General features: G+C 36.6%; 3 protein-coding genes across 4 annotated transcripts; 2 read left to right on the top strand and 1 right to left on the bottom strand.

The window, feature by feature from the left end:
* The first annotated feature begins 2,051 nt into the window (after positions 1-2,051).
* On the top strand, positions 2,052-4,714 carry LOC142533784 (uncharacterized). The gene is made up of 4 exons (XM_075640675.1): positions 2,052-2,363; positions 2,785-2,900; positions 3,022-3,106; positions 4,306-4,714. Exons 1-4 carry the CDS (start codon positions 2,109-2,111, stop codon positions 4,393-4,395), a joined length of 546 nt encoding a protein of 181 aa, XP_075496790.1. The 5' UTR covers positions 2,052-2,108; the 3' UTR covers positions 4,396-4,714.
* A 1,210-nt stretch (positions 4,715-5,924) lies between these two features.
* LOC142533163 (secretory carrier-associated membrane protein 4-like) lies at positions 5,925-9,665 on the bottom strand. 2 transcript variants are annotated; one of them, XM_075639830.1, is made up of 13 exons: positions 9,416-9,665; positions 9,081-9,194; positions 8,937-8,999; positions 8,624-8,657; positions 8,416-8,538; positions 7,779-7,841; positions 7,569-7,662; positions 7,435-7,480; positions 7,282-7,349; positions 7,002-7,050; positions 6,434-6,499; positions 6,094-6,150; positions 5,925-6,062 (listed from the first exon to the last, which is right to left on the bottom strand). In XM_075639830.1, exons 1-12 carry the CDS (start codon positions 9,476-9,478, stop codon positions 6,118-6,120), a joined length of 816 nt encoding a protein of 271 aa, XP_075495945.1. In that variant the 5' UTR covers positions 9,479-9,665; the 3' UTR covers positions 5,925-6,062; positions 6,094-6,117. The 2 variants fall into 2 exon arrangements, with proteins under 2 accessions (XP_075495945.1, XP_075495944.1); XM_075639829.1 differs by having other exon boundaries at positions 5,925-6,150.
* Positions 9,666-11,744: 2,079 nt separating this feature from the next.
* On the top strand, positions 11,745-12,641 carry LOC142532452 (uncharacterized). Its single transcript, XM_075638750.1, has one exon. It carries the CDS (start codon positions 11,745-11,747, stop codon positions 12,639-12,641), a length of 897 nt encoding a protein of 298 aa, XP_075494865.1.
* The last annotated feature ends 11,408 nt before the right edge of the window (positions 12,642-24,049 follow it).

Here is a 24,049-nt window from a genome sequence, read left to right on the forward strand (position 1 = left end):
CGGTGATAGCTACAAATGGAAAAATATTTTTAAGGATTGATTCGAAATTAAATAAAAAGAATGAATATGTTGCATTATTAAAATTGTCTTCAAATAAATTATTTTAAATAAGTTTAACTAGACACTCTCTTAAAAGAGAATAACCTAGAAATTAGATTATAATTTTTGTTTAATTTTCTTTAAATTTTGAAATATTTATTTTAAAACACATATACAATTATTATTTCGCAATTCTAAAGAACTAAATAACATCAATAATATTTACAAAATAAAATTAATATTAAGAATAATTTATTTCTTGCAACCAAATGTAGCATTTATAATTATGCTAAAAATATATTGCTGATGTTTTTTAGTTCTTCAGAATTGCGAAATAAGTAATTGTATATTTATTTTTTAAAAGATATTTAAAAAATTAAAGAAAAATTAACAAAATTGTTAATCTAATCTCATATATATTTTATCCCTTCACACACACAAGCATAAGGCTCCATGCGGGACCCGGGATCCTTCCTCTCAAGAAAACCCCTCGTCTATTTTTTAGATCCAACCCCGTTTCAAAATTGGGTGGGTTCAACCCGGGTCAGATCCATGGATATTTAATTAAAAAATTTAAATAAATTAATAATAATAATAATAATAATATAAATATATACACATACATATATATTAAATGAAACTTAATATGTATATATCTTTATATTATATATATCTAATATGAATGTATACACTGTTTTGCTATGTTGCTGTGTGTCCACCAATAAAGTGACATTTATATATTGAATATCTAATATGCATGTATACATTGTTTACTATGTTGCTCACCGACCGTGTCAATCTATGTGTCCACCAATAAAGTGACGTTCGCCAATTCTATAGTTGAGTGTCACTTCACTGATAAGCACAAAAGTGGACAACATAACAAAGCTGTATGTATACATATACATATACATATATCATATATGTAATATACATATATGTATACGATTAGGGTCCACTCAAATACGAGATCTGCCCCGTATTTGTAATTAGACCCGTTGACTCGGATATGCCTTGTCTCATAATCCGTTTGACCGGTTTTAACTCACCCTAAACAGGTTGTGTTTAAAACTCGGTCCATTGCCATCTTTATTTCTTTCGTTGAAACTCCATTTCATAGGTTGAGGATAATTCAGGCTTCATAGTATTTTTTTTTTTAAATTATGATAAGTGTTTAGTAATTCTTTTTGTTATGTTTGGATCGAATGTGATCGAATTATGAAATATTTGATTTGAAGAAAAAAAAAACTAAAATTTGACATTCATTATAATAAATTTTAAATTTACTAAAAACAAAAACTTGAAAATTTTGAAATCCAAGAATCTAAAAATTATTTAAGTCATCTTTGAATTCAGTTATGAAATTCAAAACTGTCAAATTCTTCCATTCAAATTCATCCTTTTAGTACCAATCAAAAATAAATTGTACTCGAAGAGATGAGTTTGAAATACATTAATTTTGTTTTTATTTTATTATTTACAATGTAACAAATCAAATATTAAACAATATTTTTCTTATTTACAGATTAGTAATACAAAAGTATAATATATTTCAAATGACATATTATTGAGTGAACCTGAAATTTATTCTATGAAATACTACGAATAACTTGAAGTTCCTGATCTTACTTTTGTAAATATCAAAAATACATTTAAAATCTATAAATCAAGGTCTATTTGCTGTGATTTGGGTAATCGTTAAATTGTGCTTAAATTTCTCGCTAATTGTTTGGATAATATTGCCAAGTAAATGCAAGAAAACTTCGAGTAACCATGTGCCCGTTAACATTGTTTGGCGTAATTGATAAAAATCGAGTGCAACCGATATTAACTCGACTCGAGATTATTCTAGATTACGTATTTTGAGTATCTATATCATTAATTATATATCAACTTCTAAAAAAATCCGGATTGACGTTATTGACAATTATTTTATTATCCATGACAGTGCGAAACGACAGTGCCGCGGCTCTAAATTGTATTGTTATATGTTTTAATTTTGTTTTTATCATTAGCAAGGACTCGAGAGCATAAGCTAAAATCAACATTACTTGGCTTTAGACGAGACGATGCAGAGATGGAGCTCTGGTCTCCGTTCATTGACGGCTCTACTCTCCAATCCCGAATTCTACAGCCACCGCTGCCTCCTCCGCCACCGTCATCCTTTCGATTCCGATCGTCTTCTGCACACCTCTCCTAGAAAGTTACTCCACATTTCCCAAATGATTGGCCATTCCCTAATTTGCCCCAATTTTAAACCCTTACTTAATTCCCCTCCCTCTCCTCACCTTTCTCACTCGACTCCTTTTCCTCCTGCTGTCTGTGTAAGTATAATTCCAATCTCACTCTTTTGATGTTTTGAAAACTATCTATATTTTCAGGCTTCAAATTTGAATTAATATACCGACATCTTGTTATTTTTGTCGATTTTTGTTCTTGTTTGATGAAAACTTTCAGCATTTCTACTTTTATATGTGTATTCTTGTTTTCGACGTACAGAAATGTTGTAGTCACTAATTGATTTAAAAGGTTAAATAGTTTTACCTTTTCTCCTTCAATTTGTGTAGTTCAATTGTTCGCCACTATTGTGTAGTTTTTCATTTTTCAGTTTTCTCTTATTATTTACTGGCAATTTACCTAGACTGTTGAAGACAGATTGAACTTCACGTGAGGTTGAAGTGATTTTTTGTTTACCACGAATATCTGTCATTTTTAATTTTCTCTTTGTCCAATGTTATGTTATAGTTGATACAAATGCGGCACATCACTGCCGTTAAGCAGAGGGAAAGAAAGTTGAAGAGCAGGAAGCCAAGGACTCCTATCGTTTCCAAAGTCAAGAAAATCAAAATGAAATTTTACTCGTATGTGATACTTAAATACTATATATATACGTTATCAATAATTGTGTAAATGTTCATGTGAGTTGTTAAAGTTTAACATTTTCTTTGTGTCTTTCTATCCTTTTGCTCTTTTCTTTTTTAGATCCTTTAAAAGTAGATTTAGAGTGATGAATGATGGGCGAATCAGGCGATGGAAGGAGGGGAAGAGACACAATGCACATTCCAAGGTTTTTCATTTTTTCATCTGATAAAAAATCGAGGAAATAGAAATATGACAGTATTTTGAATTTTGTTTTCTCTTTTTAAATTCCTTCTTTATTAAATTACAATTAGAATGTGGTCTTTAATCTATGCTAGCTGACCTATATATGATATCTGACTTTGCAAATTGTGAAGTTGGTTTGTGAAACCGGCGGTCTTGGTTTTTTCTTATTGGTTATTACTGCTTTGTAAATACACGGTTAGAATGATTCTTAATCCTAACTATCCAATATTCACGGTTACTGCAATACTAGCTAAAGAATTCTATTTACATGTTTTGGCTTTAGATTTTTTTTATTTTATGGCTAGCCACTTTCATTTAAATAATATGCAGTTTTATCACAATGATCCTGATATTGCTAAGGCAATTCGTATATTTACTTAATATGGCAGTGTTCATTTACTGTAGAGTTGGAAAGGAGAGATGTTTGTTCTTTTCCCCCATAAAAGATAGTAATACTAATTCCTCGAGAGTGCTAGCTTCATTTTTGTGTAGATTGTATAACTGGGCCTGGAGTTGGATGATGTTCGTGCCTCCCTGATTTGCTTTTGGGGATGCAGCTCTGATGACTGCGAGGCCTACAAAAGAAATGCAAAAGTCTGTTGAAAAGGAGTAGTTATTGAATGATGAAACTAGTGGGATGGCGACACTGTTACAGATCACTGAGTTTTACCTGGGCATCCCGCAGGAGATGGACTGTTGGCTTAGCATTACTTGATGTTTCTCGTGGATTTGTAATTAGCCATTTAGTATTTTTTGAAGAACTAGACAATGCTTGTTTGGAACTCCTGTAGCAGGAAGATGAATGTTTTGCAGGAATTTACGGAACCAAGAAAATAAAACCAGATGATGTTAAAAAAAAGCTGACAATAAATATTTCTAGCATGTTCCTAGGAAATTAGGTTCTACGAAGGACTGGTGGCATTCAGATAGGGCCACATGTACCCCTAGTATAGGAAACCAAGGCATCATAGGGCTGTCATGCTTCCATTTAATATATCTATATGCGAGCACTCAAGCATAAACACAAGATTCCATTAACCTATCCAGATCCAGTAATATGTTTCCTTTTCTCCTTTCTGTTTTCTATGTTATCAATCATTACTCTTAATTTCCTTTTTCTTGCAATGATTCTTGACTAGTTGAATCTGTTATTTTTTGCAGTCCAAGAAGTCAAAACGTCGACTCAGACAACCAGGTATAGTCCCAGCGGCTTATGCAAAAGTGATGAAGAAGCTTAGCTTTTGCAATTGAATCAAACCTCCTCTACGGCTACAGCTAGGTCTTCCTTGAAAGGTGTTTTCATCTAATTACTGTTACCACCTACCTTCGCTTTCTAAAAATTGCAAGACATGCCTTTTCATAGGACCTTGCCATACCAGTTCAGTCGAGTCTTTCTAATTCAATTGATAATGGATTCTTTCGGTGAAATCTGATGTTGGGGATCGGCAACGGTGATGGTTTATGCCAATTCATGCCTGATGAATTTCTTTTGTTGATCCACCCGACTCTCCTAAACAAAACTACATATTTGCTTGCATTTATTTTCTTATAAATTGGAAGTCATTTGCTATATTCATGCAATGATACATAACAGCAGCTGTATATGAAAGCGTAGCATGTGAGGTGTTTCTGTTTACTCCAAATTACTTGTCGTCTACACTCAATTGGAGTAATTTTCCTCGCATGCATGACACCATTGATAAAATGAGACTCACATTTTTGTAAAATTTGCACCATTTGTTGGGGATCCAAAGCTAAAATTTGTTACTATCACAAGGAAATATTTCAGGTGGAACATAAAAAAAAACCCAAGTGGTTAACCTCGTATGATATCTCTAACATTGAGTGTTGTGTCATATGAGGAGAATGCATCTATGCCAATGGTCTAGTGCGAGTGTCATCTAATTTTACCTTGGTGACCAAATGAGGGTTGCTTAATTATATATATATATATTTCAAATATTGCATTTTCTTATTTTCCTAAATAAATAAACGACAGGATCTTCAAATTTTCCAAATATAATATCATGTTATTTTCAAGTATCAATTACTTGAAAAACATTTTAATTTTATTTCTTCCCTCAAATGGAACAAACATGTATATTTTTAAGTTTTTTTCAAACTTGTTTTATTTTTTCTGAGCTGGATCTTCTTTTATTATTTATAAAGATTTAAGACAAAAGTTTGCATGAGACGGTTTCACGGGTCGTATTTTGTGAGACATATATCTTATTTGGGTCATCCATGAAACTGTATTACTTTTTATGCTAAGCATATTATTTTTTATTTTGAATATTAATATAGTTGATCTATCTCACAGATAAAGATTCGTGAGCCTCTCACAAAAACATACTTAAGATTTAATCGTGTCAAATTCTTACTATGTAAAGCTTTCAAAATTTTATACAGAAAATATAATATATAACGAACATAGTAGTTAGGAAAAAAACACTAGTATTATATATCTTTGAACACGCTCGAGAGTATCCGGAGATTGAAGGCCCGACAATTTGAATCAAATCAAAACATGAACGATAACATCAAGATTTGACTTGAAACAAAGTGGATTTGAATCAAATCAAAACCTAACGATAACATCAAGATTTGACTAGAAACAAATTTGAGAAGTAAAGCTAACTACCGAAATTTTAGAGTGGATCAAGATTTTCGTTTCAATATATATATACATACAGATTTTTTATTTGAGTTAAAATGGCGATTTCCCATCTGAATGGTTTCTAATCAGGTTATGTTACAACGTAAAAGAAATGGAAATAATCTATCAAAAAAAGAAAAGAAAAGGAAATAACAATTACAAATGGTAGAGAATATCAGTGAAGTAATAATACATTCCCAAATATCAAATTTCAGTGCCCAGTCCAATCATCAATTATGGGTGAAACACACAGCGAATGTGAGAAGAAAAGTATGTACTTCGAAATCTCGAAGGAAAAGATGCATCAAATTCCTGTATTACTTGTTCCCCCTGAAATACATATATACTTTCTGCAAAAAAACAAAAACACAAGGCAAAAATTTTAATTTAGCAAGTTAATTTTCCAATAAATCAAGGTTAATGTTATTTCCACAAATTTCTAAAAAGATCTATAAAGAAAATATAAAAAATAAATTTTATATGACCAGGCCTGACCTTCTACTCGTATAAGAAAAAAATATCTCGCCCGAATATAAATCCGCTCTTGTTATCAGGCCTATTTTGACGGAACTGATTTGCATGTCTAAGCTCAAAGTATAGATTCTGTTAAAATGCAGTGATGGATCGTCTTACCTGGACTACCCACAAGCTCAGTAAAGATTCTATGCAAAACAGCGCGAACCCAACAAGGAAAAATATCTGCAACAAAACTAGGCAAATCACATTCATGACAGTAATAAATATGTATATTGCGCAATCTTAGGAAACAACTGAGGCTACAAGTCCATATAAACTTTCAAAAATGATCTATCTGAGTTCTTCTGGAAACTGTTCCGACAGTTCATTTCCTGTCCTTGATAGAATATTTATATCTATACTGTTTTCCAAATATTAAGAAGCTATAGTTCAAATCAATGATTCTGTAACTTGGATTGCATCCATGATAGTAAAATACAGAATTTGTAGGCCATTCTTTACCATGCTGGAGGATATACGATACGTGTAAGATTTTGACTGGCTTTGCCAGTAAATATGTAAAGAACAGATTTCCAAAAACAAGCAGAAATCTTCATAGTCATCCACAAAGAGACTAAACAACAAAAATTTTGAGGACAACGCATTGGATAGTTAAAAATGGGTGTGAGGCTACAGAGAGTCAGCGATGTGCGCAGCACATGCAAGAACAAACACAAAGACATACCCCAGCCAACACATGGTCAGAGAAAACATCAATTGCAGCAAGGATGCCCCTGATTAGCAAGAAAAGAAAGTAAAATGTCAGAACAACCAATCAGATGAACAGAGTAGATTTTTGCACCCCTTTGGCCCGTATCATAGCTAACCATTCAGCAAACGGCATACAGTCAAGAAAGCAAAAATCAACTCCTCAGAATACAGCAATTTAAATCATTCCATGGGGAATTGATCAAGGAAAAGAAGTCAAATATCTCTGGTTACAAGGGAAGAAAAACTAATCTTACGTCAGTGATTTCCCACGAAAAACAACAGGAGGTGCAATTGCCGCAAAGATGCAGAAAGCAATGTGGAGCTGCAGCGAAATATAATCAAAGATATCAAAATAACTAAGCATTTATTGGAACTTGTTAACTATTCAAGGTGGCAAAAAGGCATACCAGATAGAACAAGAAAAACCAGCCAAATTTTAGAGCACTATCAGTCCTGAAAATCAGAATTGCATATACAGAAACAGTTATGATTTCCAAGCTCTGAAGGGTCTCAAAAAGGATAATAAGGACACTTCAAATACCTCATTGCCCGATACAGTGGCCTGTACCATAAGACGTATGAAAGTGGGCATCCCATCAAGGCATATATCATTGCAAGGAAAAAGATCTTGACACCTACAGAAAGAAACTACATTTAAGCACTTTACATTACTAGAAACCTATACACAACTAGATGCACGAAAAGATAACGAATTTAAGCTTGCAAACAAAAATAAAGAAAATAAACTTACCACCACCCTGTACCCAACAAACAATGACAGCAAGGACATTGAACGAAAGGCAAAGGACGATACCTGTAATAGAAAACAACAATACGAAGAATAAACAATAAATTTTGCAAAATGTTCAACCAACCAAAATCACAGTCCTACAAAGTAGAGCCATATGAATCAAGATACGTAGAAATTACTTTAACCACCGGTCGTCATGTCCTCAAAACAATAAGAAACAAAATGGAAACAAGGAAATCAATCCAGCAAATGAAGTGTTTACCATACTTTAAATAGACATGTTAAAACATAACTACGCCTTTTCACGTCATACTACACAAAAGAATGGGAGTAACAAATTGATAGCAATTCTACGGAGCGTAGATGATGGATAATCAAGAAATTTTGCAGTAAGTCATTCTTCAAACCACAACCCACCAAAGAACATAAAAGCTATTTTATATATATATATATATATATATAGAGAGAGAGAGAGAGAGAGAGATCAATTATGCACGTACAAAGCTTCCATAACAAATGCTCTTCATGAAAGTACAAACTTATATTTGGAAAAAGCTAAGTTGTCTCACACAATTAGATATAAATTAAAACTATTACAGATGTACAAAATAAAAATTGAAGCAATATATTCACACACCTAACCAACTTGCAAAAGCCAGATACTGCAACCTCTGAGCATGAACTGGTATTTCCTTGGATATATCATGGTGTATGATGGGAAAAAATGGAGGCCAATTTTTATCATCCACTGTGACACCAGCTGAATCAAAGGATAGTTTGTTGAATTAGAGCACAGGAGGAAGAAAATGAATATTATAAAAGCAATTACTAGCCTCACAGCTTACCACTGGAAACAGCATCTTCCCTGCGTTTAATATCCTGCAGCCCAATGACATTGATTACAATGCAAATGTATAAGACTCCAAGGCACAACAAGATAAAGAGGAACGAGTAAAAAGGTACATCAATTAGGAAATCAACCCAATGCTTCTCATATTTAAATATCATCAAACATTAGAATAGCACTAAGCTACTTAAGTGTCTTGAAGTATACAATGGTCCAATAGGATTACCTGCTTTACAAAATTTAAATGTTTAACAAGCATAAACCTAGAGGAATGTGTTAGAAAATTACTCAAGCCTAAAACAGAAACCAACCCTTTCTCTCCTGTTCAAATCTGCTTCCCAAGAGGCGAGTTCTTTTTCCTTGCTCTTCGAGTTCTGCAAAGTCATGCAACACGATTTAAATTTGTTGAATATTAGATACTATGGTAGAACCTCGGTACTGCTTATCAAAATTACATTCATGGTATCCAATGGTATGTCCACAGTAGCATCGTGTTTCTGGCCGAAACCCAGGGTACTGGCAACCGCCTTAGGGATGCGTGATTTTGACGCTGCAGCTGCGCCGCCATTCTGCAACACCACGAAAAATAAAAAATCCCTCCAGTTAATCCAAGATCAAATCCAGCGACAAAACAGCTCCATATGTCGCCGATCTACGAAGATGAGCCACAAATTTTACCCGAAATAACACAATCAACCCACACCGCTCAACAAAAACCCTACAAGATCGCAGAAACGAAAAACTAACTCCAAAAATAGGCGGATCTAAAAAAAACAGAGGAAGCGGTTACCGAGAATGGGTTGACTTCAGGTTCTTCCTCATCAAACGGATTCGGATCGTTTCTACGATTCATCACCGACTATTACGCAGCACCAAAATCGAATCCAAATCCAAAAATAGTAAAAATTTATGTTTCAGCTATACATACAGGACGTGAATGTATAGATAGATAGGAGTGGGGAAGTGAGTAGTCTAGCACTTGCTTTATGCTACCTTTGAAACAACGCAACAAGCGGGGTTAAGCAATGGAATTCGAATTTGGGGATTGCCACTGTGGGTCGATGAAATTACGAAGAATACCCTCTGACCTACGGGGTCTGCTGACGTGGAAATATTTTATTGGTTGGATGATAGTTAGTTAAGGTTTGGTTATAAATTTCAGTTTTATTTTAATTATTTTCTATCCCTTTTCTTTTTCTTTTTTTTTTCCCTTCAAAAAATTAGTTTTCTTAAATATTATATTTTTTACATTGCTAACAATTTTACTATCCAAATATTGTTTCTATATTTACAAGGTTTATAAATTATATTTTTTGAACATTTCACCAATTGTTTTAAATATTATATTAAAGTTATTATTTACATTTTTATACAATTTCAAATTAAATATTTATAGATAATGAAATAAGAGGAATATCCATATTCAAATTAACCGATTTTAGTTAATTCAGTAATATTTGATTATCATATATAATTTGGTCAGTTCCATTATTAAAAAAATTGATTCGATAAAGTTCGGTAGATAAATGAACCGACCGAATGTTCACTCCTACCATAAGTTTAATACCCCAATCATACATCAAATAATTCATATCTGAATATATATGTAATATTAATGATGATAGTAATAATATAACAAAATGACGGTAATTAAATTTAAGATTATTATATTAATTTTAAGGTATTTTAAATTCAACCCGATGATTTTTTTCGGTTTACACGTTCCTTTCAAGAATTTATAGATTACGTATAGGTAACCTTCCTTGTATTTAAAGGTAGGTTTATTGAATAATAAAGCATTTCTTGAAATTTCCTCTAAAACAAATCTTGGTAACAACGTAAGGTTCTCTTCGAACGAGCCTCAAATTTCGTTTCTAAAAATTCCAACTTAATGCAGTGTCACAATGCTCTTTTCCTAATTTTTTTCAAACACAATCGATATACCCCTCATTTACTTTACCCTAAAATATTAATTGGAAACACAGCTGGATTCCAGCTCTTCATCCATTAATCAACCTAACACTTTAGCAAGTTTTTGCTTTTGAAGTAAAAGTAAATTCACATTGATGGGTAATGACTCAATTTAATTATTCAATTTATTATTGAAACCCAAATTATTAATTATAAAAGCTCAAACTCACAATTAATTATAAAAACCCAAGCCCACTATACACTCCAAAAAAATCTATAAATAGGAGATGATTCTCATTATTCAAGGGAGGATGATTTATGCTTCAATTTTTTAACTTTCAATTAATATCTTTGAATTATTTTCTGACTTGAGCGTCGGAATGTCTACGCCGGGCAAACCTCGGCGCCTCTGACGTTTGTTTGTGACACAGGTGATAATCCACAAAGATTTCTCTCCACCAGCTACTTGGACCCATTTACAAACCAGCAGAATAATTCGGATAATCACAATTTTTGGCTACATCACATACCCATTAAGCAAACTAACACTTTTAGCAAGTTTTAGTCTTTTGATGTAAAAAGTTGATAGATGGAGCTAACCATTTTATTAAAATATCCAAATTTGTTCGTTCTTGAAATGTCTCTCTTTGTTCAAACAAAGAAGTGTTTCCAGTTCTGTCGGTGCTTGAGACTTGTCAACGAGGCTCTGCATCAAATGGGAATGGATGCCACTTCAGAGCAATGAGAACTAGAAACAATGTCTCCTTGTCTATAATGTTCCTACGAGGCTATGCTCACTCCATATTCCAAGCTTAATGTACCAAGACCCTGTTTAATAACAAATGAACTCTTGCAATTATCGAACTGCGATATTTGTGAATATCAGTAGTCTTTATGGCCACAATTTGTTAGTTGGTGTTCGGTGTTAGTTAGTTTACATAAGTGTTGGTTAGTTTACATAAAAGCGTTAATAAGGATGTCACGTTTTCTATTTTCTCCTTGTATATAAACTCCACAATTGTATACGAGAGTTTTAAGCGGGAATAAGAATTCAATGGTTTCCCTTTCATAAAACAGAATTTCACATGGTATCAGAGCTTGGAATCGTTGAATAATCAGCGCATATCTGAATTCAATTGAGATTGAGTTCGGAATTTTGCTCACCGCTGGCTTCACGATTGACGATAGCAGAAGAAATTCAATCTGAAATGGCTGTGAATCCTAATTTCAATGATGCGTTGTTTCTACATCCTTCGGACACTCCAGGTACGAATCTTGTTAGTGATAAGTTGATAGGTACTGAGAATTACGGTGTATGGAATCGTGCGATGTTAATTGCGTTGCGCGCAAAGAATAATATAGGATTTATTGATGGCACTTGTAAACGCTCCAATGCTGGATCTCCTACAGCACAACAATGGGAGATGTGTAATGCTCTGGTCCTATCTTGGATCATCAATACAGTTTCGAAAGATATATTTCGAGGCATTGTGTACGCCACTGAAGCGTATGTGGTTTGGTCTGACCTAAAAGAACAATTTGACAAGGTAAATGGATCACGAATTTTTGCATTGCATCGAGAAATCGGAAGGCTCACACAAGGAGACAGTACGATTTTCGTTTATTTTTGCAAGCTGAAACAATTATGGGATGAATATTCCTCCTTGGTGACTCTGCCGTCCGGTGAATGTGCAACATCTAGAACATATATTGAACATGATCAACATCAACGATTACTTCAGTTTTTGATGGGATTAAATGAGAGCTATCTTCAAATCCGAAGTCAAATTCTCATGATGACTCCTCTACCAACTGTGGGACAAGCATTTTCAATAATATCACAAGAAGAGTCTCATCGAGCAATGATTTCTGTGGAAGCTCCAGTTGCAGTGTTTTTCTCTCATCAAAGTCGAAGAGATCCACAACAGAAAGAGGTCCTCAAATGCGACTATTGTAATTGGAATGGTCACACGCGAGCTACTTGCTATCGACTCAATGGATATCCCCCTGGACATAAAATGTTTAAGCCTCAAGGTAAATGTGTTCCTCAGAAAACCTTCATGAAGAATAGAAGGCAACAACTTGATGCAAATGCGATTGAGTGAGAATCATATGGTATGACAGCAAAGGCAGCACATGATTCTCCAATTTTCAGTCAAGCTCAATATGCTGAAATTTTGAAGCTCCTGGAGAAATGTAAAGTTGAAGCTCCTAGTGAACCTATGGTGAATATGGCAGGTACAGGGCAGAAAGGATCATCTTTGTTATCTCATTTCACAAAGGTTCCTTGGATAATATACACTGGTGCAAGTGAGCACATGGTAGGAGATTCTTTAACCTTGCAAAATTCTGAATCCATAGCTAACTCCTCTGGGACAGTTAGTTTGCCAAATGGGAGTAAGATTTCCATCAGTAAAATAGGTTCCATAGCCCTTACCAATTCCATCATGCTGAGCAAAGTGTTGCAAGTTCCTGATTTTAGATTTAACTTGCTTTCTATATCTAGACTCACCAAAGAACATCACGGTTATGTTACATTTTACCCCAATTTTTGTATGTTTCAGGACCTCAAGACTTGACAGATAATGGGGATTGGTAGAGAGCGGAATGGACTTTATCACTTGGACAACACAAACTCTGGTTTTTGTTCGTTATCTCATTTTCCTATCTCTAGTTTTAAGCCACAGTGTAATACGTTGATACTTGATAACACACTGGTTTGTTCATCTGTAAGTGACTCACTTTGGCACCAACGTTTGGGTCATATATTTGTTGATCGAATGAAACTTTTACCTTTCATATCCACATGTGATTCTATGCCTCATTGCTCTATATGTCCACAAGCAAAACAAACCCGGCTTCGCTTTCCACGTGCAAGCATTTCTAAAACTTCGTGTCCTTTTGAGTTATTGCACATGGATATTTGGGGACCCTTCAAAACAAAAACATACAATGGTGAAAGATATTTTCTTACCATAGTTGATGATCTTTCTAGGGGGACTTGGGTATTTTTGATGCACTCAAAGCTTGACGTGCTAAGGATCCTTAAGAATTTTTTCTTGCTCATCCAAAACCAATTCAGCAAGTCAGTCAAAGTTATTCGCACTGACAATGCATCTGATTTTTTTAAGCTGGAGTGCACGACCTTATTTCATTCTCTTGATATCATACAACAAAGCTCTTGTCCCTATACACCACAACAAAATGGTATAGTGGAACGAAAGCATAGACACATCTTGAACATAGTTCGAGCTTTGAGATTTCAATCATCTGTTCCACTAAGGTTCTGGGGTGATTGTGGGGTCCTTAGCTCCTAATCGTTATTACAACACAATCTGATTAGGGTTAATTAATTACAGCGAAAAACGAGTTTAAAATTTCTTTACAATGAGCCCAAAATATTTCATTTGAATATTAAATATAGTATTTCATCTCACATCATAAACATGCCCACACGAAATCAAAACCAATCATATACAAACAATTTATATCCTCGGGACATGCCTCGGTATATAGATACATATACATATATACTGGGAACAAAATATAAACCTCAACTCAAACTGTGACTCCCTCCAGAAGTACCCTCTCCGGTCTCCTGATATCCTGGAGTACCTGCCATTGTCCACACACAAAGACAACAACAGCCCCCCTTGGGGGTGAGCAAAGCTCCGTATGGAACAACCATCATATATACCACAAGTATCTAAACAATGATATATGGTATACAATGCATGTATGTCGTGGAGGTATCAGGTCAAATGCCCATCCACTGAGCACATGTCAGAATCAAACGAATCGCTATCAAATCAATGCTCGAGCTGGCACACCGACCTCAATAAAGGATACTCGTATGATAGCGTCGACGAATCGCCATCAAATCCCAAATCTCATATCAATCGTCGGGACCACAAATGTCTATGTTTTAAGGGTCATGTAATACCAAACATAGCATTGTGTTCACAAACCCCAGAATCCAATCAAATCATATCAGGGTATCCAAGGATCATAGCTTAACGTGCATGTCATGTATCGATGTATGCATCAAACGATGTGTATTAACAAAACATTTATTTTATACATCGATATTCAAATCTCAATGTCATGTATGCCACATAAACTCAACAATTAAGGCATATAGACACATATTCTCAATCCAATCAGTCAAATCAATCCAACATATATCATATAATACAGATACCTGTCGTATGTTACCCGGTCACAACATACCTCAATTCTTCGTTTCCAGTTGATGTAGCCTGAAGATATTGATATAACACTTTATCTACATCAATAACATACTCATTACAATCAATAACATAATTCAAAATCATTAATATGAGTTTCAAATATCATTTGAAACTTCAAAAATTCATATCAAATCCAAATCAGATCATAATTCAATTCCGACTTCGAATATGAGTTTATTGTCGGTTATTCTACTACATATAGGAAATTAAACTTAAAATACATGCTATTCCAGCACTTTAATATTTAGAGCTGCTAGAATCAGAAGAAAATTACCTCAGACAGAAGCCCTCGACGCTGAAGATCACAAATATATAATTTGTTTCGCGTCTAGACAGCGTTTCAAAGTCGATTTGGACGAAAGAAAATCGAATTCCCTCGTATTCTCTCGAAACTCTCGAAATGAAAATGAAGAAGAAACAAACAAAAATCTGATTCTTATCTCCACCGCTCTCGCGCTTGGGCGGTAGAATTCTCGCGCTCGATCCCTGAGTGTGAGTTGTGCCGCGCTCGGGCGGTCAAACATTACCGCTCGGGCACGGAGTGTTCTGCCCGAACACAATTGCCATATACCCTGGCGCTCGGGCAGTCACTTTCTACCGCCAGGGCGCCACATGTTCTGTACGAATATTGACTTTTGTACTATATTGGCGTCCGGCTTCTCCACTCGAGCTCTACAACGTCAACTCATATTCAAAATTCATTTTCTCAATTTCATTGTCATAATATACATCAATTGCATAATCACATATCAAATTCATGAATTATCGATAATCACATAGGATTTACGATAATATGATACACGATCCTTACATTTCTCCCCCACTTGAAAGATTTCGTCCTCGAAATCTCAAACATCTCTATATACATAACATTGGCAAACATATATATGTTACCTGTTATAGTACATATCAAAACTAAAATCAGTAAACGGATCAGAATACATTGAATACAATGGAACAGGTGGAATAGAATCAAATAAGTGCGGATATGATTCTCGCATCTTGCTCTCCAATTCCCACGTCGACTCTTCCACACCATGCCGTGTCCATTGTACGCGAACCAACGAAATCGATTTATTTCGCAATATCTTCTCCTTTCGATCCATAATGCGAACAGGTTGTTCAACATAGGAAAGAGAAGGATCCAGTTCAACCTCATCAGGTGCAAGTACATGTGATGAATACGGTTCATATTTTCTCAACATAAAAACATGAAACACATCATGAAGTATCAGATAGAGCTGGTGGCAATGCCAATCGATAAGCAAGATCGCCAACTCGATCCAGAATCTCGTATGGACCAACATATCGAGGAGATAATTTCCCTCGCATGCCAAATCGAACAGTGCCTCTAAAGGGAGATATTTTCAAAAACACTCTGTCACCTTTCTGGAATTCCAAGGGTCGTCTTCGTTTGTTCGCATAACCCGTTTGACGATCCTGAGCAGCTTTCATCCGTTGCCGAATCAACTGAACCTTATCGTTCATTTCCTGTATCATTTCAGGTCCAGTCAATTGTCTCTCACCAATCTCATTCCAGAATAACGGTGATCTACATCGTCTCCCATATAGCTTCAAACGGTGCCATACCGATACTCGTCTGAAAGCTATTATTATAAGAAAATTCAACCAATGGTAAGGCATCTTGCCATCCCATTCTGAAGTCCATCACAACAGCACGTAACATATCCTCTAACGTTTGAATCGTACGCTCAGTTTGGCCATCGGTTTGAGGATGATAAGCAATACTCATAGCCAAACCCGTACTCATCGCTTCCTGAAAACTACCTCAGAATTTAGAAGCAAACCTGGGATCCCGATCAGATACAATTGAGACTGGCACACCGTGCAGTCTCACAATATTCTCGATGTATAAACGGGTCATTCTCTTATAAGGATAAGTCCGTTCATACGGAATAAAATGCGCAGATTTCGAGAGCCGATCAATAATGACCCAAATAGCATCACAGCCCTTGGGCGAACGAGGTAAATGAGTCACAAAATCCATAGCAATATGTTCCCAATTCCATTTTGGGATTTCGAGACTATGGAGCAATCCTCCAGGTTTCATTCTCTCGGCTTTCACTTGCTGGCAGACAAGACATTTCGAAATAAACTCAGCAATGTCCTTCTTCATACGTTTCCACCAGAATTGAGGTCTCAATGTCAAATACATCTTTCGACCTCCAGGGTGAATACTGTATTTGCTACAATGTGCTTCTCGAAGAAGAGCAGATTTCAAATCAGAATCATCAGGAACTACCAGCCGACCATTAAGTCGTAAACAACCATCAGAAGAAATTTGAAATCCAGACTGATGTCCAGCAGATACAAGTTCTTTCGACTTTTGGATCTGAGCATCGCTTCGTTGGGCCTTTCGTATTTTCGATATCAAGTTCGGCTCAATTTGCAATGCTGAGACAGTGACAGAATTCCAATTCGAGTGAAAAGTCCAACCAGAAGTACATATATCCTCATGTACCTTGGTGACACAAACAGAGGCTAAAACAGAATCATAAACATTTCGACTAAGGGCATCCGCAGTAACATTCACCGATCCAGGGTGATATTGAATCTCACAATCAAAATTATTCAGGAGATCCATCCACTTGCGTTGCCTCATATTCAAATCAGATTGAGAAAAGAGATATTTCAGACTTTTATGGTCCGAATATATAACAAACTTTTCTCCGTACAAGTAATGGCGCCAAATCTTCAATGCAAACACAATGGCGGCCAATTCAAGATCATGAACATGATAACGAGTTTCATGAGATTTCAATTGACGAGACGCATAAGCAACCACTTTGCCATGTTGCATCAGAACACAGCCCAAACCTTTACCAGACGCATCTATACACACCACAAATCCTCCGGTACCTGAGGGAATAGTAAGCACAGGTGCTGTGGTCAATCTCATCTTTAATTCAAGAAAACTAGCTTCACATTAATCTGACCAAATGAATCGCTGATTCTTCTGTGTCAGTTGAGTAATAGGTTTAGCTATTTTCGAAAATCCTTCAATAAAACGACGATAGTATCCCGCTAAACCCATGAAGCTACGGATCTCAGGAACATTCGTAGGTCTTGGCCAATTCAATACAGCTTCGACCTTCGCAGGATCAACAGATATGACATGTCTCGAAATGACGTGGCCCAAAAATACCACATTGTCCATCCAAAATTCGCATTTGGACAATTTAGCATATAAGTGACTAGTACGAAGAGTTTGAAGCACCAGTCTCAGGTGTTCAGCATGCTCTTTTTTCGATTTCGAATACACAAGAATATCATCAATAAACACGATAACGAATCGGTCAAGATAATCTCGGAAGACACGATTCATTAAATCCATAAAGACAGCAGGAGCATTCGTGAGACCGAAAGGCATAACCAAGAATTCATAATGGCCATATCTCGTACGAAAAGCAGTTTTGGGCACATCTTCGTCTCGAACTCGTACTTGATGATACCCAGAACGAAGATCAATCTTCGAGTATACAGAAGTACCCTGAAGTTGATCAAATAAATCATCAATACGAGGAAGTGGGTACTTATTTTTCACAGTAGCCCGATTTAGTTGCCTATAGTCAATACACATTCGCATAGTACCATCTTTCTTCCGAACAAATAAGACTGGAGCTCCCCAAGGTGATACACTCGGTCGAATATATCCCTTATCGAGAAGATCCTATAATTGTCTTTCAATTCTTTCAATTCCAAAGGTGCCATGCGATAAGGAGCTTTAGAAATAGGCGCAGTTCCCGGTACAAGATCAATACTAAACTCAACTTCTCGATGAGGAGGAAAATCAGGAATCTCATCGGAAATACATCCGGGAATTCTTTCGCAACAGGAATCTCAGATAAAGAAGGTTCCTTTTTAGAGACATCAATAGCGTAGATAAGATAACCCTCATCTCCGCTAGTCAAAAGTCGAGACATTTCTAAGGAAGATACCAATGGAATTTTGGCTTGGGAACCCTTGCCATAAAAATTCCACTTGGGTCCATCAATCGGTCGAAATCGAACCACTCCATGACAACAATCAACAGTAGCTTGATTTGCCATCAAGATATCCATGCCAACAATACAATCAAAGTCGTGCATTGGGAGGACAATCAAATTCAGAAATACCACATTATCCTCATATATCAATACACAATTTTGCACAATTTTCTCAGACAAAATAATCTTCCCTGCTGGCGTGGCTATTGACAAAATATCATACAACGGGGTACACTCAATATCGTGAGATGCAACAAATGCATGAGATATGAATGAATGAGATGCTCCTGTATCAAATAAAACACGTGCAGGATAATCGCAAAGCGTGCAAATACCTGCAATCACTCCACCAGGAGCTTCTCTCGCCTGATCCTCGATCATGGCGTACACTCTCACTTGAGGAGGAACTTGGGCACTCTGACCACCCGATCCTCGATATCGTGGGACACTCGACTGCTGAAAGGATGGAGCAGGAACAGTAGGTCTCATCATACTGGGGCCACCTCTAAATCCTGGCTGGGGTTGAGAAGAAGTCGTACCCTTGTTCGGACATACTCGAGAGAAATGGCCTTCCTGCCCACATTGATAACAAGTACCAAACATACCTCGACACTGCTTGATAGTATGTTTACCCCCACAATGGCTACAGTAAGGAGCAATCACAGGACTCCCTCTCTGTGATCCACTCGAACTCGAAGAAGACGAAGAAACAGTACCAGTCTTCTTGAACTTCTTACCTCTCGGACCGCAAAGTAGGCTGCTGAGCTGACACTGGAGGTGGAGGAGTATACTGTGGACCTCCTCGCCTAAGTCCAGCCTCGGCTGCCTTAGCTCGTTCAACTGCCTCTGCGTAGCTGGTAGGCAATCCAGAAACAACATAAGTATATATAGCAGGATGCAATCCATTCACAAACCTGTTATATTTTGCCTTCGCATTCCCAGCTACGTGAGGTGCATACTTCAACAGAGTAGAAAATTTCGAAGCATATTCTGCAACAGTCATCGTTCCCTGCTGCAGATTATTAAATTCATTCTCCTGAGCAGTATAATAGGAAGGAGGCGAATACTGCTCCAAAAACTGGGCCTTGAAGACATCCCATGTGACTTCAATCCCGGCCTCTTCAATCCAATCTCAGCGGCTTCCACCAAGATTTAGCTCGGTCTTTCAATTGATAGAGAGCAAGTTTCAGTTTCCGAGCCTTGGAATACTCAACAATATTAAACAAGTGCTCGATATCCTTTAACCAAGCCTCTGCTCTTTCAGCACTCTCAGTGCCAAAGAACCTCGGTGGTTTCAAATCCTGGAATCGAGCCATCACTACATCCATGGACAATCCTTCAAATTGCCCAACTATTCTCTCAGTACTGTTACTCGCAGTTTCATTTGTGGGATTCATCTACAAATCAAAAGATGAATATCACAATTCAATATTAATTTCGCAATACCATCATCTCATATCATCAATCTCATCAGATACTTACTCAAATCAAATCAAGTAAGAGCAAGTAATACAAATAAATCAAACACATACGCACAATTCATTTGTGCCTATTCAAGTGTACACAAAATTCAATCGAGCATTCCCAGCTATGCTCTGATACCATCTAGTGTGGGGCCCTTAGCTCTTAATCTTATTACAACACAATCTGATTAGGGTTAATTAATTACAGCGGAAAATGAGTTTAAAATTTCTTTACAATGAGCCCAAAATATTTCATTTGAATACTAAATATAGTATTTCATCTCACATCATAAACATGCCCACACGAAATCAAAACCAATCATATACAAACAATTTATATCCTCGGGACATGCCCCGTTATATAGCTACATATACATATATACTGGGAACAAAATATAAACCTCAACTCAAACTGTGACTCCCTCCAGAAGTACCCTCTCCGATCTACTGATATCCTGGAGTACCTGCCATTGTCCACACACAAAGACAACAACAGCCCCTCTTGGGGGTGAGCAAAGCTCCGTATGGAACAACCATCATATATACCACAAGTATCTAAACAATGATATATGGTATGCAATGCATGTATGTCGTGGAGATATCAGATCAAATGCCCATCCACTAAGCACATGTCAGAATCAAACGAATCGCTATCAAATCAATGCTCGAGCTGGCACACCGGCCTCAATAAGGGATACTCGTATGATAGCGTCGACGAAGCGCCATCAAATCCCAAATCTCATATCAATCGTCGGGGCCACAAATGTCTATGTTTTAAGGGTCATGTAATACCAAACATAGCATTGTGGTCACAAACCCCAGAATCCAATCAAATCATATCAGGGTATCCAAGGATCATAGCTCAACGTGCATGTCATGTATCGATGTATGCATCAAACGATGTGTATTAACAAAACATTTATTTTATACATCGATATTCAAATCTCAATGTCATGTATGCCACATAAACTCAACAATTAAGGCATATAGACACATATTCTCAATTCAATCAGTCAAATCAATCCAACATATATCATATAATACAGATACCTGTCGTATGTTATCCGGTCGCAACATACCTCAATTCTTTGTTTCCAGTTGATGTAGCCTGAAGATATTGATATAACACTTTATCTACATCAATAACATACTCATTACAATCAATAACATAATTCAAAATCATTAATATGAGTTTCAAATATCATTTGAAACTTCAAAAATTCATATCAAATCCAAATCAGATCATAATTCAATTCCGACTTCGAATATGAGTTTATTGTCGGTTATTCTACTACATATAGGAAATTAAACTTCAAATACATGCTATTCCAGCACTTTAATATTTAGAGCTGCTAGAATCAGAAGAAAATTACCTCAGACAGAAGCCCTCGACGCGAAGATCACAAATATATAATTTGTTTCGCGTCTAGACGGCGTTTCAAAGTCGATTTGGACGAAAGAAAATCGAATTCCCTCGTATTCTCTCGAAACTCTCGAAATGAAAATGAAGAAGAAACAAACAAAAATCTGATTCTTATCTCCACCGCTCTCGCGCTCGGGCGGTAGAATTCTCGCGCTCGGTCCCTGAGTGTGAGTTGTGCCGCGCTCAGGCGGTCAAAAACATTACCGCTCGGGCGCGGAGTGTTCTGCCCGAACACAATTGCCATATACCCTGGCGCTCGGGCGGTCACTTTCTACCGCCCGGGCGCCACATGTTCTGTACGAATATTGAATTTTGTACTATATTGGCGTCCGGCTTCTCCACTCGAGCTCTTACAACGTCAACTCATATTCAAAATTCATTTTCTCAATTTCATTGTCATAATATACATCAATTGCATAATCACATATCAAATTCATGAATTATCGATAATCACATAGGATTTACGATAATATGATACATGGTCCTTACAGTGATTGTGTTTTGACAGCAGTTTATTTGATTAATCGCACCCCTACTCCTCTTTTAGGAAACAAAACCCATCACGAGATCTTGTTTCATAAAGTTCCTTCATTCGATCACCTACGCGTTTTTGGTTGTTTGTGTTATGCTACAAACTTGACCACTCAACATAAATTGTCTCCTAGAGTGTTGACATGTGTGTTCTTGGGATATTCTAATACACAAAAGGGATATAAGTTAGTCAATCTTCATACTAACAGAATATTTTACTCCAGAGATGTGATGTTCCATGAGAAAGTGTTCCTATTTTCTGAAACCACACAGCAGTCACAAGTTTTTCCCTCTGATCCTGTTGTCGAACATGATTCTATCTCATCATGTCAACCTCATGTACCTGAGCCAGAATCCTTGTCACTTCGAAGATCATCTAGACACACAACGCCACCTATTTGGACAAAGGATTACACTTGTCCAACATTGCCACATAGTCTTTTAGCTAAATCAAAGTATCCCATTTCAGATTCTCTTACATATTCGAGATTTACTCCAACTTATGAGAGTTTTTTGACCTCTATCTCCTCTGAAAAAGATCCCCAATACTACCATGAGGCAATGACTGATCCTAGGTGGAGAAAAGCTATGGATTTGGAACTTGCTGCTCTTGAGTCTAATTGTACATGGGATATTGTTGACCGCCCCACAAATAAGAAGCCGATAGGATGTAAGTGGGTATACAAGATCAAACACAATCCTGATGGAACTGTGGACAGATTCAAGGCTAGACTTGTGGCCAAAGGCTACACACAACAACAAGGAATTGATTATCACGACACATTCTCACCTACAGCCAAGATAGTGACTATCCGATGTATGTTGAGTTTGGCAGCTATTAAAGGCTGGAACTTGCATCAAATGGACGTCACCAATGCTTTTCTTCAAGGAGATTTAGACGAGGAAGTATATATGGATATGCCATTGGGCTATAACAGACAGGAGGAGTCCAAAGTTTGCTTGTTGAGAAAGTCCTTGTATGGGTTAAAACAGGCTTCAAGACAATGGAACCACAAGTTTTCAAGCATTATGAAAGATGGAGGTTACGTTCAATCACACCATGATCACTCCTTGTTTATTAAACACACTGCTGGTTGTGTTGTTTTGTTATTTGTGTATGTTGACAATATCATCATAACTGGTGATGACGATCTGGCAATCAAGGAGTTGAAGACCTTTCTTCATTCCAGAATACATCTCAAGGACTTGGGGCCGTTGCGTTATTTTTTAGGCATAGAGATTGCTCGATCTCGTGCAGGGATACTTTTATGTCAAAAAAAATATACGCTGGAATTGATCTCTGAATTGGGATTGAGTGGTGCAAGGCCGTGTGCTACACCTATGGAGCAAAACCTTAGGCTTACAACTCATGAACTTGATTCAGTTGTTCAACCAGAAGCTTCACTAGATGCTGTTGACTGCCTGCTGCCAGATTCCAGTGGTTATAAAAGACTTGTGGGCAGATTGATATATCTTACTATCACTAGATCCGACCTCTGCTATGTGGTACAAAATCTCAGTCAATTCCTACATTCTCCTAAGAAGTCACATATGGACGTTGCTATTCGAGTTGTGCGTTATCTCAAATCTACACATGGTTTGGGTATTTTGTTATCCGCTCATAGTGACATTTCCTTATCCGCATACTGTGACTCAGATTGGGCTGCCTGCCCAATGTCTCGAAGATCACTTACAGGGTATTGTGTGAAACTAGGAGATTCGTTGGTGTCTTGGAAAACAAAGAAACAAACCACCGTTTCACGATCATCTGCTGAAGCCGAGTACAGGGCAATGGCCATCACATCCTGTGAAATTGTGTGGATTACGGGATTGCTTCGC

The sequence above is a fragment of the Primulina tabacum genome, chromosome 18 (genome assembly GCF_025594145.1).
Source record: "Primulina tabacum isolate GXHZ01 chromosome 18, ASM2559414v2, whole genome shotgun sequence".
In the NCBI taxonomy this organism is placed as follows: domain Eukaryota; kingdom Viridiplantae; phylum Streptophyta; class Magnoliopsida; order Lamiales; family Gesneriaceae; genus Primulina; species Primulina tabacum.